Raw genomic sequence first — 19,867 nt, forward strand, 5'->3', positions numbered from 1 at the left:
CCATTCACGTGCAGAGTCATTTGAGAAATGTGACAATCTGGGAGAATCCCCTCCAAAATTTACCTACTGACAACCCGAATGTCGAATACGGTCACTCCGTTAGAAAGTACAACTGTATCTGTAACCATGCGCAGGCCACGCACAGTCTTCCCAAAGTGTACTCAGTGAAGCAGAGCTGAAGGAAGAATGTAGCAAAGTAGTCAGGGAAATCATCTCCTGCCAGTCAGTGAAATACAATAGGAAAATGGAGCAAGAGGCCAGTTTTCATTTTTATTCTCAGGTGGGCTACTCCCATCAACATTCCCAGGACTTTAAAGTACCATGTCAAATAGGCAGCAAGTAGTTATGCTTGTCTGGACCAGGAGACTGGTGCCCTCAGAGACCAGCCACCAGGACAATTTTTTTCAACCAAAAAAACGTTGCAACAATTGATTCTTGCAAATAAAGCATTAACTTTAAAAATTCGAAGTGTCCGACTTGCCTTGTTACACCCTAACGACATACCCAATGGGATGCATGAAGGACCAAGGGCCCGATCCTGATCTCAGACCACTGCAGCTGTACCAGGGAATTAACTCACATTAAATTGCTCACCAGTGAGACATGAGAATCAGGCCCAAAGACTCAAGAGGTAGCTGACAATCCCTAGCTTTCACAAGACATTAAACATCATTTGTCCTTATGTGTCCTATTGCAGTAGTTTTATTCAGCACAGTTATTTTTGTCTCCATTTAACCATTCCTCCTATGCACTCTATATTTAGTTTAGCCATCAGCAGCAGGAAGGGTCCCTATGAAGAAGGAAAGATGCTGCGCTGTACTGCTGAGCGCTCCGGGGGCGGGGAGAAAGTGAAGCAGCAATCTACATTAGAAGTGGGGGAAATAGACAAGGGAGTAAGAAAGGGAATAGTCACCAAATGATTTAGTGTCTGGGCTGTAAAACAAACTATAAAAAAAAAATTTCTCTGTTACAAGGAGAACTTTGATGTGACATGTAAATCAAAGGTCTAACCCAGAGAAACATCTGATTTCCATTATAAAGCCAAGGAACTAGCGAGGCACTGCTAAAATTTTAACAAAGATCTCCCATGAACATTTCCTCCCCCCACTTAGCTTGCTATATACCACTTCCTTCTCCATATCTCATAGCATTTAAGGTCAAAAGAGACCACCAAGATCATCTAGTTTGACCTCCTGCACTTCGCAAGCCATAGAACCTCACCCACCCAATCCTATAATAGGCCCATAACTTCTGGCTGAGTTACTGAGGTCCTCAGTATGACAAGAGATAGATCACTCGATAATTGCCCTATTCTGTTCATTCCTACTGAAGGATCTGGCACTTGCCACTGTCAGAAAACAGGACATTGGTCTAGATGGACCATTGGCCTGACCCAGTATGGCCGTTTTTACGGTCTTAATCTTGATTTAATGACTTCAAGTTACAGAGAATCCAATAAGTTACTAGTTCAAACCAGCAAGTTACTCACTGTGGAAGGTGGCTAAAAACACCCCAAAGTCACTGGCAATCTGGCCTGAGGGAAAACCCTAAACATGGCTATTATTTAAACCCTGAGCATGTGGCCAAGACCCAACCAGACACACCCAATCAGAAGTGCATGCATTGAACCAAAACAGGAGGATTCTGCTAGTTTGTTCTATTTAAATAAAAACCATTCTCGCAACCATATAGCCAATGAGGTTATGCATTAAACTTATACATAACCTGCACTTTTTGGCAAACATTTACACTTTGCTCCTGAAAGACATACAGGGCCTGATTCGAATGTATTAACATTCCAGTAGCAACCTACAGGCCCTATGGAAATGAAGCAGAGTCGTCCTTGTTTTGCAGATGGGAAACCGAATGACCAGATTTTCAAGACAGCTCAGCTCCCACATAGATAGGCTTGGAAGAATTCATTTTTTAATCATCATTTCAACAGATAAGAACAACATTTTTTTTTATTTTATTTTTTTTAATATAATCAGTTTCAACATTCACAGGAAGTTAGAGGGGAATCAGACAATTATTTAATGACACTTATTTTGAGATTCAATGAGTCACAGCATTATAAGCCTTAAAACACAAGTTGTCAACATCACGTCACAACATGACCTACATAGCCTTAAATCAAACTCTAATACGTTCTCAAGCCGCTTTTTTGCCTATCTGTACATTCTGATTATTGAAAGAAATATTTTTTTTTGTCGTTGTGTGTGTGTACGGTGACATTTACTGATAAAAATCTAATCCTGCTGAGCAGATATAGAGGCTCCTAATGCCATTTAACACCACCTAGGAGCCAGACCTGCTGCTGGCCACTTCCGGGGCACAGTGCAGTCTGCGGTGCCAGGACAGGCAGCAAGCCTGCCTTATCACCCCCGCTGCACCAAGGTAAGCCCGCACCCTAATCCCCTGTCCCAGCCCTGATCCCCCCCGCCACAGACCCAGAGGCCCTTCCTGCACCCCCAAACCCCTTGTTCCCAACTCCGCTGGGTCGCGGGCATCAACAATTTTCTTCAGCTGGTTAGCCAGATAAAGTGTGAAAACCACTGATCTAGAGGATTTCAACAATAAAGCTCAAAGCTCTTCACAAAGGTCAGTATCATTAGCCCCACTTTACAGAAGGAAAAGAGACAGAGAGGTGAAGTGACATGCCGAAGGTCACACAGCAGGTCAGTGGCAGAGCCAGGAATGGAATGCATTTTTCAAAAATCCAAACCCAGTGCCTTAAATCACAAGACTAAACCTTACACTGGTGTAACGCTGCTGACTGAAAGAGAGCACTGGATCAGAATTGGTCCTAAAGTTACTCATCAGCACTGCAAGGTACGGCGCACCCTCCACCCCAATTGTCTGCCACAGCTGATCCTGAGACTTGCCGGGCAAGACCCCGCTCCCCAGCTCACACTGCAGGTGACAGATCACAATCGCTAATGAATGACTCAAACAGACAACAAAGCTGTTGGGCTAGATACAAAAATCACCAGCTGCGATTCTGTGACTTGTGTTGTGCAAAGGCTTTGTTTTGATGATCTTAATGCTTTCTTCTGGCCTTAAAAGGTCTATAAATATAAACCCCACTTTCCTCTCAGACTCATTTTCGGCAGGAACCATAAAATCCAGTCAGGTTACAATCAAATTTCCTGCATTTTCTTGTCCAATTAAGAACACTATCACCACCACAGATATTAAATAGATATTTCAAGGCTGAGACTAATTTGTCTGGTGCACAATATTTGTCGGTTTTTAATGTTGGGAGAGGGGGTGGGGGGATCAATGCTGAACAAGATTTTGGGCGGCAGGAAAGAAAAGGAAGGGAGGGGAGAAGAATTTGGGAGCTAACCATTAGCCAGGTCAGTTTATGAACCACTTCAAATGCATTTCTCAGCTAAACATTACAGAAGCAGCAGCGGCTCTGCAAAGACTCTGGTTACCCAGTCTCCATCATTTACAGGCATCAGGTTTCAGATTAACAATGCATCCACGAGGAAATGGATGGGAAACAAGGGTAATTTTATCAGCTGGAATGGCAAATGATGCAAATTACTGAAAGGATCATAACCCGGAAGGCACCAAACTGTTACTGGAAGAGTTCAGGGATCCAAATTCATCTCACGTATAAATCAATCAGGTTGCACCTGGTTTGAATTTGGCTCGGAGATATTCGAACATGACGGAGCCATCCTCTCAGTTGTAGGCCCACGTACAGCACAGAATAGATTGCAGGATGCTCACAAATGAAAACAGAAACTCTGTATGGTATCAGACCTTTTGAAAACATAAGGTTAGCATTAAAGTTGACACTGCAAAATGGAAGGAATTCCTTTGTAAATGATTTTCTCCATCTCCTTGCAAAGTGCCGGAATGACAGAGATGGTTTGCAAGGACAGAAAATGCAGGTCAAGAACTTTTCGATATTTATAGGGTGGCAAGTGACTTCTCAGGTACCTCGTGAGACAAATCCATATCCAGTGGTTAAAATGAACCTGAACCATTGCTCATGCTGAGCAAAATCTCACCACCAAGTGAAACAAATTTCAGCCTCCCAAATAAGGGACAGATGAAAAACAGCGCTTGGGCTAATTAAAGACGATGTAGTGGGGCCAGTCCAGCCTTGAAGGTAATGTGCAGAGCTTGATTATCTGCCTGACTACCAGGTCACATTCTTAAATTCCCTTTTATCTTGATATTGCATGTTATGCAGGATAATGAGCCTCATACTGGTGAAAATTACATAGAGGGCAGTTACACTAATGAAGCAAAATTACCCTGAAATTGCAGCCTCCTGCACTCACATTTCAAAACTTTAAAACAAGATTGGAAATTAAGATAACAGATGTAGTTAATCTGATTAGAAGTTTATTAAAGCAGTGTCCACTAGCTCTGGCTACGGACCTTTGGAAGACTGTTATAAACACCTTCATAATCTGGCTATAAAAAGTTCTCCTCGGATGGGGTCAAGTTCACCCCGATGTAACTGAATGGATGTTACACAAGAAGCGAGACTGACCATATCGTACTTTGGCTATGGCCTAGAATAGAGGAAGTGGGAAGTTGACGACGACGTGTGAACAATTCTAAACCCACTGATGTAGTCGGTGACAGATTTTTGGCACGGAATTATGTAAACGACACCATTAGAGAGGCTGAAGTCCCACACACAAAAACATATTGGGTCAAAATGTATCCCTTCTGGAATTCCACAGGGGATGTAGCCGGCTCATTTAAGCTCTGAAAAGCAGCCGGACACCAAGAAAAGTAATTACTGCATTTAAGGATTGTGCTAGCTAAAGTGCATTAATGCACTACTTGAAACCATCTAAGGGGTCAGATGTGCAACGCTACGTGACTGTATTGTACTGAAAAAGAAATAAAAGCCCTAATGTATTTAGTACACAACAGAACAAGCCTTTGTGATCTACAGTGTAAACAGATCATTCAGAACGTGTATGATTATTATAGTAGTATCTAAGGGTCCCGATTATAGTTCCACGCACTATACAAAGATACACTTGTCTTAGAACCCGTGTTTACTGACTTCCAATTTAATGCCCTATCCACTAGACCACACTTCCTCTCACGTACTTAAAGGTCTGGAGTAATGACTTGCAAGTTTGAATTCTGTTATAGATTCCATGAACAACCGGAGCTCATTAGTTAAACCACTGGGAGTTCGGGGACACAAGAATTCCACGACAGAACAATTTGTTGAGAATCCATATTTTTAAAACTCCCAAGTATTTACATTTTAAGGCACACAGGATATTGCTGTCAGCAAAACATGTTCCAGCAAGGTGTTTTTTTTTTTAAAATCAGCTACCCCAGACAGCTGATGGAAAAAAATTTGCACACAAAAGCTTTTGAAAGTTTTCAAATGATTTTTTTTTAAATTTGCGCAGAGATTCAGCCACTCAGTGTGAAAGTTTTCAAACCAGTTCTATCATGCAAAGGAAACAATAAAAAAAATTAAATTAAATTACAAAAAAAAAAATCAGAGTCCCTACAGTTAAACATTAAAGGAGCCACTTCATAGCATTTTGGGGCAATCTCCCAGCCCAGGTCAACAGATTCAGGTAAGCTGGGCAAACAGCTGTGTGGACAGTCCTTTGAAGTCATGACTCACTGGGGCTGGAGCCCAGCCTCCTCCCTAGGCTTCAGCCCAAGCTCCAGCACTGCCTATACAGCTATTTTTATAGTGCTGCCATGAGACCCAAGTCTGTCGACCCAGACTGGGAAGCTTGCCTCAAAACGCAGTGGAGACAGACCCTAAGGTTGAGATACAAAGCAGCAAAGACCATCCTTGAATCACCTCCTTAAACTAGGGTATCAAACCTCAAAGCAGTGCATGCAAATTTTCATCACAGTGTCAAATGGCTGCATCTACACCGGATTGCCCACTGATGGTATCAGAGAAGTGCCAAGGGTGTTAGGTAAACCCAGGCAGCAGCATTAAACCCTCCTGGATGCCTAACCCTTCTCAAGCAGGTCTAGACAGCATAGCCGTTAAATGCCACAGACCTCCAAGGGTATGCCTACAGTACAGCTGGGGGAGAGCCTCCCAGCCCAGGTAGTCAGATTCGAGCTAGCGTGCTAACAACCACCAGTGTGGATGTTATGACTCCACTCCAGACTCAGGTTAGCCATCTGAGATCAGACCCAGAGGGTAGGGATAGCTCAATGGTTTGAGCATTGGCCTGCTAAACCCAGAGTTGTGAGCTCAATCCTTGAGGGGGCCATTTAGGGATCTGGGGAAAAATCTGTCTGGGGATTGGTCCTGCTTTGAGCAGGGGGTTGGACTAGATGACCTCCTGAGGTCCCTTCCAATCCTAATATTCTATGGTTCTATGCAGGTATGCTCAAGAGGCTGAGCTGCAGCTCCAGCCCAGCTACCACCAGCCAGATTTGCTCTCAGCTTCAGTGTTGACATACTCCAAGTGCCACATCCATGCTAGAGCTCCCCCCAGTGGTAGCAAGGCTGGGAAACAGGGCAATTCATTGGAGGACTAGTAGGAAGGGGTCCCACGGCCACTGCAGGGTTTATGTAACCCACACACTTCCTAAATGTGGTGTTCTGTCCCATTTAGTGGCACTAAGACCACTTAGAGAGATTAGGAGTTTGCTCTACAGCCTGAGCTAACAGCTAGTTGGCTTTTAGCTCATGCACTAAACTCCAGAGGTCCCAGGTCCGATCCCACCCGCCATTGACGACTGGGGTCTGTTGGTGTTACACTTCATCATGGCAGGATGGGTTAAAGGTAGCACTACAGCATACATGCTGGATTTCCTTGTTTCTGAGAGTGTCGTGCTTAACATTATTTAACCCCTTCTCTCCATTTCTGTCTGGGTCTGCCTGGCTCTCCTTTAACATTATTCAATTTCACAGAGGAAAAACAGCAGAGTTAGTTTCCACTTGCTGCAAACCTCACTTCCAACAGTGAGTTTAGACGCCTGACTGGCTCAGAAAGGACCACTGAGAAATTATTTATCCCCATTTTTAATAATCAATCTTATTTCCTGCCCCCACCCTAGAAATAAATTGTCTCCTTGCTGATAGATGACCTCACTTCGGCATTTAGACAGTTTTTTGGTTACTGTTCTTCCCAAAGGACCAGGGGAGGGATGGGCTCCTTGGTGGAGTCATGTATCCAATTCTTCCCAGGTGTCAGACATCTGGTGCTAATCCTGCAACTGGCACAACAAAACAGCCTAACAGGAGCCTGATGTTCTCAGCAAACAGCTTTGAAACAAACTCGCAGCATCAGCCAGTCCCCAAAACAAAAGGGTCTGACAACCCGAGGGGTTCCAGGTTCTCTTCTCTTTTCCACAACGGCTGCTCTGCAAGCAGATTTTCACCACCACCAATAAATACTTTGCTTCCAGGTCAATTAACTATTTGCCAGCAACATCTACAACTAAAGGCGGTGATCCCAAAGCACTGGCAGAAGAACACACAGATACTCTAGGACAGGGGTTCTTAAAATAAAAAAAAAGTTAAGTTGCCGGGGCTTTGGTTTCAGCCTGGGTGGCCGAACTTGGAGCCCTGGGCTTCGGCTTTCTGCTCTGGGCCCCAGCAAGTCTAATGCTTGGAGGCCCCCCTGAAACCTGCTCACAGCCCCCCAGGGGACCCTGGACCCTTGGTTCAGAACCACTGCTCTAGGAGAGTGAAATTCAAGGACTTTGTTCAAGGAGCTACTCATAGAAGATTGAGGAGGACTTGAACTCAGCCAGAACACTGTGCATATTCCAGAAGAAGTGCTACGCAGCTGCCAAGATGGAGTAAGGGTTGTTAGACCTGCAAATCACGTGCACCGACTCAGGCTCACATCCTCAAAAAGGTATTTAGGCGCCTAACTCCCACAGCAGTTCAGCACCTAAATACCTTTGAGGACACAAGCCTCTGGGGCTACACTCCTGCTTCTCCCCCAAGTCATTCTGCGGCTTTTGTCTTTGTGCGTTTTGCACACAGCAGACAGGGGCGAGTAAGCTGAAAATAGATACAGGAAAACACGATTGTGAAACCAGAAAACATGGTCAGGCCAGGCCCGGTGTACATGTATCTGTGAGAGGCAGGAGCAGGATCCAAAGACCACTCTCTTTTTTGTTATTGACTTCATTTCAACATGACAGTGTCCCTTTAAATAGCCAAAGACATTCTTAAGAATAAAACGACGCAGGCCCACGCAACCCAGTCACACGGCAACAGCCCCTCTGCCATGCCCTACAATCTTTTTCATAGTACATTTCAAACAAAGATACCGCAAGCTGCTTCCCAGCTAATTATTCCATACATCCTCAACAGGCAGCATAAGCCCAATGCTGTGCATGTTAAAGTCAATGGCAATCCTCCCACTGAGGACAATATTAGACCATTGGCAGGGCAGTGGAATAAAAATCTGAAGGCCAAGTTACAGGAACAGCTATTCAGCCCAGCTCAGAATAATCATACTGTAAGAGGCCCTTCCCTTCCAGGGATGTCTCTTCCTCCTAGCTCATGGTTAAGCAGGTGACTTATCTCCATTATAAATCTGCATAACGAAGTGCTACAACCAGTGTCATCTTTCATGATACAAAGAGGTGAAAAGCAGAAAGAACGACCCCTGCGCCAAGGACCCAGATGCTTCCTGAACACGACTGCAGATGACTTCCTGAATATGCACCACAAAAACCACAGCATGCTCCCCGAAGAGGCTAACCCGTGCCGTGCCCTGAGAACGAGATCTGTTTAGATCCTTCAAAGAAGAAAGTGGCTATTATTACAGTAAGCTGCTACCACAAATCCTTTTCTGAACACTTCAGGTTAGAACAGAGATGTTCAAACACACTATTGTCCAATCGTCAGCAAGCAAGAGAAGAACCACCAGAAAACCAATGCTGCACTGCAGCCTCTGCTCTGGAACGGATGCTTTCTTGCTTCTGTCTCCACACAAGCCCATTGCGAATAACTCCAGAGACCAGCTCCTCTTAAAGCCCTGGCCAGTTTTACATTGGTTTCAAAGGAAGCAGGGGTGGGCCCCACATGTTCTCCCGTACATACGGAGAAGGAAACACCATGCACGCTCCCCGTTATATCGCAAAGGCTGCACCAAAGTCCTTAGCATGTTGATATGTTACTTTCTCCTAAACCTACTACAAAGCACATTCCATGCTCAGCCCACAGCCTAGATTCTCTCTTCCCCTAATCCTGCCTCCTTTATGTCCAGGTAGTGTAGGGTAGCAAGCCACCTGCTTTGCTAAATGAGCAGAACAATCCAGCACTGCTAACTCTCACAATTTTATCGTGAGTCTCAAGCTATTTGGTATTTTTCAAAACGCCAGGCCCCTGGAATTATATTATGCGAAAAATTCAGCTTTCATTTAAAAAAAGTTTATTGTCTTGAGGGTTGCAAAGAGATGCTCTGCGATGTGAAACTTCAAGACACTCACCTCAGAAGCCAAACAAAAGGACCCCAAGTTCATTATTTTTTAAATCCCATATTTTAAACCATCCTCCAGGGTGACACAGAACTCATGATTTCTGAATGCTTCAGTTGGTAATCCTGCTCCAATTGTCTCTGTCCCAACAGGATGAATATATGCTAACAGAGTGGGGGTGCTTCAGGTGAACACTGCCAGCCAGTTATACTGACAGGAGAAACAAGGAGCAACGCACTTTCTTTTCAGATATTGAGGGACATCATTTTCCACATCACCCCTCCGTTGTAGATGCTGTAGCCCCATTTTCTGAAGGCTCCCATCTTTTCCCACATTCAGCTTGCTTCAATTATTCAGGGCAACCCAAGCTGATAATTACACAGTCCCGAGTTGCTGAATAAAACTGATGCTTAATTAGCCAGTAAGAAAGATCGATTAAGATACAGCGGGGCATCTTGCAAAGTTCTTCAGCAGGACTGTGGGGAATAGAATCCAGCTGTGCCCTTCCAAAGGATAAAACACTCTGTCTCAGGGACTCAGCTGTAGTTTTATTTAAACTGGATGCCTAGACTGGTCACCCCCCGATGTTTTATCATCAGATCTTTACTATCCCAATGCTACGGTTCACATCCTATAAAGACAGAACTATCACCAAGTTCTGGGGCATATCTCCAGCTGAAAACCACAGGCAGAACTCATCTTCCATGGCCTTATCTATCTTAGCCCTCACGGACTCTTCTCCATCTGTGCGATTGCAAGGGAAAGAATTTCCCCCAGCAAGTCAGCACAGGGCATGTTTGTTTAAACCCCAAACAGAGTAATTCACTTCACACTTTGGCCCTGTGCCAGAGTCCTGAACCCAAGTATCCTCAGAGATGTGAGGATCCTGGAATCCAAATTCAGAGCTAGCCCTGAACTTTGCAGATGGTAACCCTTGTCTCTGTAAAAGGTCATAACCCAGGCATTAGATACCCCTAAGCACTAAGGCTTGGGCTGTACCTCTGAAACACACACACACACACACACACACACACACACACACACACACACACACGCTCACCAAATGAAATTAACAAAAGCAAGTATTTCGTCACACAACGCACAATCAGCCTACGGAACTTCTTGCCAGAGGAGGTTGTGAAGGCCAAGACTATAACAGTGTTCAAAAAAAGAACTAGATAAATTCATAGAGGATAGATCCATCAGTGGCTATTAGCCCAGATGGGCAGGGATGGTGTGTCTAGCCTCTGTTTGTCAGAAGCTGGGAATGACTGACAGGGGATGGATCACTTGATGATTCCCTGTTCTATTCATTCCCTCTGGGGCACCTGGCATTGGCTACTGTCAGTAGATGGGCTAGATGGACCTTTGGTCTGACCCACTATGGCCATTCTTATGTACGCCTTTAGCAACAGGTCAGCAGAGTGGGCAAATGCTCACTCTTCCAATTTGGTATGAGGAAAAGCAACTTATTCACATGTATGAATATTCAGGCTTGTTTTCAAAACCTCCATGAAGGACAAATATTCATTGTATGATTTATTTCTGACACCACCAGTGTCCTAGGAAGGGGAGTGTGGTTTAGCGGATAGAGCCATAGACCAGAGATCAGGAGAGGCAGGTTCAATTCCTGACCTGCCCCCGATCATCCAGTGGCGGAGTCACTTCCCTCCCTGTGCCTTGGTTTCCCCATCTGTAAAATGTGGCTAATGCTGTTGACCTCTTGTGTAAAGGACTTTGAGATCTACTGATTAAAAAGAGCCAGGTATCATTATAGGAGCGGTGCAAACACAAAACAAGGCATCATCCCTGCCCTAAAAGGGGGGGAGCAAGGGATCGCTCGGTGGTTTGAGCATTCGCCTGCCAAACCAAAAGGTTGTGAGTTCTATCCTTGAGGGGGCCATTTAGGGAATCTGGAACAAAAGAAACAAAAATCTGTCAGGGACAGTACTTGGTCCTGCTAGTGAAGGCAGGAGACTGGACTCAATGACCTTTCAAGGTCCTTTCCAGCTCTATGAGATAGATATATCTCCATTTATATAAAAGAGAAGAAAATTGGTTGCAGTCTGAAAAATGCTGGCAGGTAGTAGCTTGCCTCATACACACGTTCTTGCATAGCTTAAACACTCCTGCAGCATTTGTCAATGCAACATGCAGCAGACACCCATAGGTTCATACAACTGCTCCTTCAGAGAACAGACCCACATAGGTAATTGGCACCTACCTCACTGATTTCCAATCAGTGAAAGTTCAGAGCCCAAATACCTTTTCTGGATCCAGGCCTCCTTGCTCATTAGGCTAATGGCACTTTTTGAAGCACCCCTCAGAGCCCTGCTGTGGGTGTCCAACCGGTACAACAAGACATGGGGCTACCCATTGCAGTCCTGCTACTTTGCACCCAGAACCCTGGCAATTCTGTGCCCATCGGAACATAGTGCAGAAAACCACCAACCTGGCCTTGACTTGCCGGAAGCCGACCAGAATCGCCTGTCTCTGGTCTCTGGCTCTAGCGCTCAGGTTCTCATTCTGCAGCCCGTCCGCCAGGTAACCTTCTGTATCTGTTAGGGAGGAAAGTTACAAGCGTCAGGAAACCACACGGGTAGTGGGCAAGAACTCGATTAGGAGGAAAACTGTTTTCAAGTAAGCAAAGTACGCAGAATGGTCCATTGAAAGCCTCTGAGAGCACGTGATCAAACAACCTACGGTAAAGACAGTCAACCTGAAGGCTCTTCTATTGGAGAGGGTCCGTAACTAGTAAAAGCAATCACACTGGTGGGCCAGGGCGATACACTGAAGTTTTGCCTAAGGCAGGAGATGGTCTTGAGCAGCATCTGGAACTAGGTTTGCTTGTGGGGGAAAAAACCAGCAAGGAACCATAAAGAAACCTGACCACCACAGAAGTGAAACAAGACAAGGATCAGCACAAAGAACAAAAGGGCATGTCTACCAGAGTTGTGCACCGGCTAGCACAGGTAACAATAGCACAATCTGGACTTCAGCGTGGCTAGCATGGACCCTGCAGAAGTACTCGACTTGCTAACCTTCGTGGCCTTCGTTCCCATTATTCCCCACAGTAGTTGGATTCAAGCTCGCACGCTGGGGAGACATACCCAACGTTACAAATTGAAATTGGGGGCACGAGAGGGGCTGAAACAGAAAGAGCCACAATGGAAAGAAAAGTGCGGAAGGAAAAAAAAATAAGAGAATGGAAAATGAAGTAGGAAGCTGAATATGAGTGTTTTGGACCCACTCCTCACAAAGGGTCCGGTTCTGTTCCTGCTGAAATCAACGGCAAAACACACCATGGAAGTCAATGAGAACAGAGTCGGTCCCAAAGCAGAGCAGAGCATGAACAAGAAGAATGAGCTTGTGGGTAACTGAAAAGAGCTGAGGGAGAGGGATTCCAGAGCCCCAGCTGGCACAGGGTCTCCAAGCAGCGCGTCCACTGCTGGGTATTGCAGGATTAAGGGAGGTGTTAATAAATGCCCTGCACCAGGCCCCTAATCCAATTCTTGGCCTTGCATATTCATGCCATGTACTGACCCAATGCCACACCCACTCCCTCAAGCCATTGTTCCTTTGGAAAAGGCTCCCATGTGTGGGATGCTGAGTCCCACTGCATGGATTCACATCTGTTTTTTTTTTGCTTGACATTCATGTAAGCTGCCCAGTCTTGGACCACATGGATCTCCAAGGGGTCTGGGTTTCAGCAGTAAACAGACAGGAAGAAGGAGCTGTGGTGTCGTTCAGATTCAGACGCTGGGTAACCACCTACACTTCACGGAAATAAAGAGACAACCGTAGGAAAAAACACAGAACCAAGCTTCTCTTTAAAGGGACAGGAGCAAACAATAGGTTATTTGTGGTCACATCCAATATACGTTGTGATACAACATATGACCCTCTTCATAGTTATAGGTGAAACACAAGAGGAACCATAGCCTTTGTTTATTTCACGTGAGACGGTAGGCACAAAAGATGGTTTAAAAGAAGGAATGAGCGTTAAACCTCAAACTACATGCATTTAGATGGGCTGATCTGCACTATTAGCCAAACTGCTTCATGTGCAATATTCCAATACCCAGAGAACTGTATGTTCTTGGTTCAGATGAGCTAGGACAACTCACCTGGAAAAAAAAATATTTTTTGCTTGTGAAAGTATCCCAGATACTACTTATTCCCACTGTTTTCTGATTTACGATCAAACATCTTCTGTTTGCATGGATATCGGCTTCCCTTCCAGAGAACTCAAAAATGAATGATTGCTACCAACACCCAGTTCTGATCTCATGCCAATATACTGCCACACGTTACAACAGCGTTGCTGCCAGTATATGCTGGCAAAGCAGAGACTAGAATCAATCCCGCACTGATGTAAGTCGCAGTGTATCGGCCCACACGAATTCTAGCACACCCCTAACTGTGACACTAATGAGAGTTTAATATCCTGCTGGCCAGGCTTCCAAATTTTTACACCCCTGCTACATGAAAGTTTGCCCCGCCCCCAAAAGGAGTGCTCTCTCTTTAGTACACCCTAGGAGTTCACACAGCTCTTTAAAACATTAACTACTCCACCGGCAAGTGCGTAGCATGTTCTCGAGATCAAAATGGCATTTAGAGGAATATCCTTTTCTGTCTCTCTTATCAACCTTAATTTCCTTCTACCATCTGCTCTGAGAGACATTCAAAGGTGCACCAAAAGAATGCAGAAGGTGCCAGAACTCTTTAGTATAGAATTCACAGTCTGGGATGAAGCGGGTACCTAAGTCCAGAGGAAGAGACCTCTGGGCACATACCTGCAGCCAGAAGACCAGGTGCTACTCCTGCCTGACCTGTGAAGCAGCCAGCGAGCGGGACTCAGGAAGCCTGGAAGTTGTTTTTACAAATTGTTTTTGTACAAGTGGGCTCAGCCCACATTACTTCTAGTTTCTGAAACAGAGAGTTCCCTCCTGGGTTGGATTCCTTCAGCTGAAGCCATCCATTTCCAGTTGCCAGCCAAAGTAATACTCAAGTTAACAAATACGCTTATGCCAAATCCAGGCTCTTCCCGCCTTCTCTGGCTTACTGTTTTCTCCTCATTTCCTGTCACAGCCCTCTCTCCCAGTGCCCCCTTCTACAGAGCAGGCACTTCCATTAGGACAAGGCTTAACATGACATACCTGCTTTCCCTGTGTCCTGGCAAGAGCACAGCTGCCTTCCTTTATCCCACAATTAGAGTCCCGAGAAGCAGCTGTGTCTTGTTAATCCATCATTAGGGCAGCTTTCCTAGGTCTGCCTTAGGTAGACGGCCCGCTTTAGCCTAGGAGCTGAGCCCCTCACAATCTTTAAACTCAGAACGCCCCTTCGAGGTACGGAAGTGCTGTTGTCTGCACTTTGAGGATTAGGGCCTCAGCTTCCCTATCTATAGAGGTGTTTACGTGCTTGAGCCTATTTAAATTGGTGAGAGTTAGGCACTTAAATACATTTAAGAATCTGGGCCAGAGAGATTAAATGACCTGCCCACGGTCACGCAGGAGATGCGTGGGAAAGCAGGCAGCTGGATCTAGGTTTCTGAAGTTCCAGGCAAGCCCCCTATCCCTTGGGCCACGTTTCATTTCCTACGCCTATAGGCAGGGCCGGATTAACCTTTTGTGGCCTGGAGCCAAATATATTTGTGGGCTCCCATGTAAGCAATGGAACACAGCGTGGGGAGGTCGGTCCCCAGAGCAAGGGGCCAGCCAGGGGCAAAGGGGCATGACAGGGGTGGCCCTGCTCCGCCCAAGGCAAGTGCACCATTTACAAACCAGCAGTTGCCAGACACACAGTGGCCCAACCGGCCCTGTGCTGCCAGCCTCCCCCTTCCCCTCACGGGGCAGGCCAATGCTGCACCATACAACCCCCCGCATCCAACGCCAGAACCCCTCTCCTCCGATTCTCTGTGGCCACAGCCCCTCCGGACCTGCTTTTCCCTGCATCATCCCCACACACATATGCACAGCACCTTGCACATCACCACCCCTGTCCAGCCCCACCACAATTGCCCAGCACCCCACACCAAACCCCCACTCCCTAGTGCCCCAACACAGAGATCTTCTCCACCCCCTTACAGCCCAGCACCACTCCCCAGACTCCCAAGAGACTCACTCCCCAACACCCTGCCTCCTGGCCACACTCACCAGCCCTGCTGGGAGGCAACTGTCTGCCAGGCTGAACCAGCAGCGGGGCCGGGAATTGCTCTGGCCTCTCAGGAGTGGTGCAATCTGCCAAGTCAGGACCCGGCCAGGTCCCTCAAGATGCACTTTCCCTGGAGGGGCCCAGGCAATCCCCCTACATTGTCACCCGCCACAACTAGCTGAGACTGGCCAGGCTTCTGCCCCAGTTCCAGGCAGCTCAGCTCTGTGGAGACAGGTGGGACACCACAGGTGGTGGGAAGCAGAGACTGCCTGGAGCCAGAGGTGTACTGGGGTCTGGCCAGGGGGCAGAGAGGAGCAGGGGTGTGGGGCCAGGAGGTGGAGAGGAGCCCTCAGCCTGAGGAGCAAGTGATGGGAGGGGAGGAGTCAGCAGGCTGGCGGGATGTCAGGGCGCAGTACAAGTGGAGCAGGCCAGGACCCCTTCTGAGCATGGGCCTGGCTCCCTGGAGCCACTGGCACCATTGTAAACCCCACACTGTCTGTAGGAATTTAGCTTGTGAAACAGAGGCATGGTACCACTGGCCCAGGAGAAGCCCAATACTGCCATTCGGGAAGCCAGGCACAAACCACTGAAGGCGGATTTATGGTAATGCCAGCTAGGTGCTTTCCAAACACTAAGAAGGACAGTCCCTGCTCTGAGCAGCTCACAGTCGAAGGACAGATCAGTCGACAACGATAGGGGACCAGCACTAAAGCAGGCAAGTTATTACATATAAGTCATCTCATTTCCCTGTAAGCAGCACAGCAGAAACAAGTCATAAAGAGGGTCTTAAGGGAAAACGATTGTATGGACCATATTTCCACAGCTAACACGAGTGGAGACAAAAATGAGAAGTGTGCACCCTCGTCATAAAAATATAAATACAAGTTGCATCCCTCTGCCATTTTTAAAGGTAGATTAACTCCATGAGTGTGAGATTAGCTGTAATATGGGATTTACTTACCAGGGAGTCTGTGTGGATCAGCTGCAGGATAAATGATAATAAAACCACACTCACTCCTGCAAGCTACAGCGAGCTCCCTTTCTGAGCCGTCTGCTATGTTTATAGCACCAGGAAATGAAAAAGAAAGCCCGACCATAAACTTTCAAAGTGGATCAAGAAGAGCAATATGTAAGCAGCTCTAGAGTAAATCATACACTGATGTTAGTTTTACTGCTTAGCTGTAATGCAATATTCTTGATGTTTATGGATTGCTCGCCACGATCCACTCTGAAAGTTTACAGGACTCTCCTTTTCATTTCCTGCTGCTTTTTGGAAAAAAAAAGCTGAAATTTCATCAAGCGCTTCAGTGGAGTTTGCAAAGGAGATCGCAGTTAATCCAGTGGGAGATGCACAGGGTCATAAAATTATTTCACAGCTTGTAAAGTCCAGGTAGTAAATAACGTTATAATGGTGGCTCTAAATTCTAGGAGCTAATCAGCACTCAGCAATGAGGGGGATGATAGGTTTTAAAATACCACATGTGTGTCTCTCTCTGCTACCCAGGAACTAGATATCAGAGGGCACATAACAGCACCTGTAACAGTGCACTTAAATCCAACTACAGTTCCTACCCAGACATTACTTACTGACTCAGAGGCACGGTTTCCCCAAAGAGTTGCACAGATTTAACCATGCAGGTGAGTGCCGATCGCATCAGCATTCTTGGATACTGTTTTCCCCTTCCCACACCACTCCCGTCACCGTGCCCACTCCCCTATCCAGGTGAGAGTGGGAGGGAATTGGAAGCAGCTGCTAACACAGGGACTACAGAAACCAAGGGATCCAGAGAGTACCGTGGATGCACTGAGCTTCGGCACGATTGCGTGAAGATCTCCAGAACTTGGGGCATCCACAATTTTGCAGGGCCAGATTTGTCTCCCCAAAACAAGACTATAAGGAAACTAAATCTGCAGGTTCCTCAGAAAGGATGATTTAGCCATGAGCAAAGACAGGAGGGTTTGGCCAAAAGTCTGATTCAAACCCACAAGGGAGCTGAAGCTCAGAAAGGAAGTTACCCTGATGTCTTCACCTTGCCCTGCTGCAGTGGTCTGAATAAACCACCACCTCACCAGCCTCCATACTCCTGAGGCAGGACAGTCTGGGCAGACCCAGAAACAACTGCCTTGAATTTTCAGCTTTAAACACAGAGTTTCAAGCTTTATCCCTGAACCTCGTGTCACGCGAGAGTCCAGTGATACTATCTCCACACTGTCCACAGTTTAGTCTCCTTCAGGAAGGACGAAGGGTTAAAGAGTATTTGTAAAGGGGACAACAGCATCAAGGCTGCTTGTCCTGAAATTAGACCCCACCAGCTTTGTTGTGCTTTGCAGGTGCGTTGACACAAGCACCGGACCAGCTGCTCCGTTCTGCCTGGGACCTGCACTCCAGCAGAAACAGGCTTCACGACACTGCAGCTCATAAGAATAGGGCCAGCAGGCAGAGGCACTTTGGGGATATGCCATGGTTTACCCACATCTCCAGCATGTCTGCAAACCAAACAGCACTCTGGAGTTTTTGTGGGTTAGTCACCCTGCTGAGAAACAGGGATATTTTTTTTTTTTTTTTAAACACCTTGGTTTGAAAGCAGAGACAAAAATAAAAAACGTGCATGGGGAAGGAACTTTTAAATATCAAGAAAAAAAGATTTCATAGAACGTGTTTAGACTTTGAGCCAAAAACTAGGGTCCCAAATCTGCAGACACTGACGCTGGTGCTGAACTTGATTCACATGGGTGACACTTCAATGATAATAATGCACAAGGCTTCAACAGGGCTATTGGCGGGTGGAAGTTAAGCGCAGACTTAAGCATTTGCCGGATTGGTGCCTAACTCCAGAGAGAGAATGCAAGGTAGTAAATAGCTTTGAGCCCACAGCGGTTGAACCCCTATTAGCTATCACAATAGCACCACTGTCACTAACAAGCCATTCATTAGCTACTCTTGTGTCTTATGGATGGCACCAAGGCATCCCTGAGTTATGCAGGAGCGTATACCTTTAATATCAGAAAATGAATATTACTGGATGAAGCTCTCAGTACGTTCTTGGTGTCTTATTTCTGATCTTGATTTTAAATAAACTCTCCTGAGGATACACTTTGCAAACACAGAAACAGCCTGAGTGCCTAAGTAGCTGGAATCCTCCTTAAGTACAGAAAGGCCCGACCACTGTATAGATTGTTAAGATGCAGCTAGTTTGATACAGAAGTATGTGACATGCAATTAATCTCCATTCATAGCCTGCTATACTTGTCAGCAGACGAAGGCTCTGCTTTAGAAGGAGATCTGAAGACTTCAATTAAAAACAGGCAGCTAACAAGAAAATAATCTAAGTTCAAAGGGAGGTGGCAGGTGCTGAAATGAGTTGTTTACAGAAGTGTCAGCTCTGAACAATAAAGGGCTGCACATCAAAAATGCAAAGAGGGGTGAACTTCACTGCAGCCTCATGATTAAAAATAAAGAACAGGAAATTCACATGTACAGCTGGGGGACAGACACAACCCATTTGAAAGCGAGCTTTGATGGGCCTGTATGCTACACTCGCTCTCAAATGAGACCCATCTCCAGGCTGAAAGCTTTGCATGTCCCAGAAGGGGAGAAAGTCAGTACTCCTAGCTACTACTGGAATGGGGATCCAGCACTTGGAAGTGTACTGCAGTGAGCATGGCAGGGGAGACCTGTTAGCAGTGCTCTGGATTAAACGGGCCGTATCAAAATTTATGAACAGTGTGTGTGTGTGAGAGAGTGTCATAGCCATAGGTGCTGGAACTAGGGGTGCAGCCACACCCCCTGGCTTGCAATGGTTTCTATTATATACAGTTTGGTTCAATGGCTCTCAGCACTCCCACTATACAAATTGTTCCAGCCCCACCCGGTCACAGCATAACAGGGGAGAGAAATAGGGAATTAAAAGGGACTGTTATACCATACAAGTTGGAAGGGGAACTCAGGGTCGGGTGTAAGATCGGAAACAACTCTTAACTGCCTTTAAAAAAATAAATCCTCCGATTTCAACTTAAGTGCCCAGGCCCCAAACAACTGGAGTGAGCTAAATTGGGAATAAGATGCATTAGGCACAGCTAAGCATGGAAGCAACATAGATCCATCCCTGGTGCTGAAACGGACACCTGTAGACGTGGGAAATTTTCCCAGAGCCTTTAGTCACCATATTACAGTATCATTATAAGAGAGTTCTCACTAATATTTGTAAGGGTCTGTGAGGTGCTAACCAGGTCACGTTTGTAGTGTGTTTAGGGATCTGCAGATAGAACGGGCCAGAATTATAACTGCTCAGTCTAT

At 46.1% G+C, this 19,867-nt stretch overlaps 1 protein-coding gene across 1 annotated transcript in view; it reads right to left on the minus strand.

Moving 5' to 3' along the window:
• The window catches only part of SKAP1 (src kinase associated phosphoprotein 1), a 232,582-nt gene that overhangs the window by 211,605 nt on the left and 1,110 nt on the right, over window positions 1-19,867 (minus strand). The window contains exon 2 of the mRNA XM_032791434.2: window positions 11,870-11,975. Within this exon, the coding sequence (XP_032647325.1) occupies window positions 11,870-11,975 (106 nt within the window). The remainder of the gene's footprint in view (window positions 1-11,869; window positions 11,976-19,867) is intronic.

This window comes from Chelonoidis abingdonii, chromosome 21, assembly GCF_003597395.2.
Source record: "Chelonoidis abingdonii isolate Lonesome George chromosome 21, CheloAbing_2.0, whole genome shotgun sequence".
Lineage (NCBI taxonomy): Eukaryota > Metazoa > Chordata > Testudines > Testudinidae > Chelonoidis > Chelonoidis abingdonii.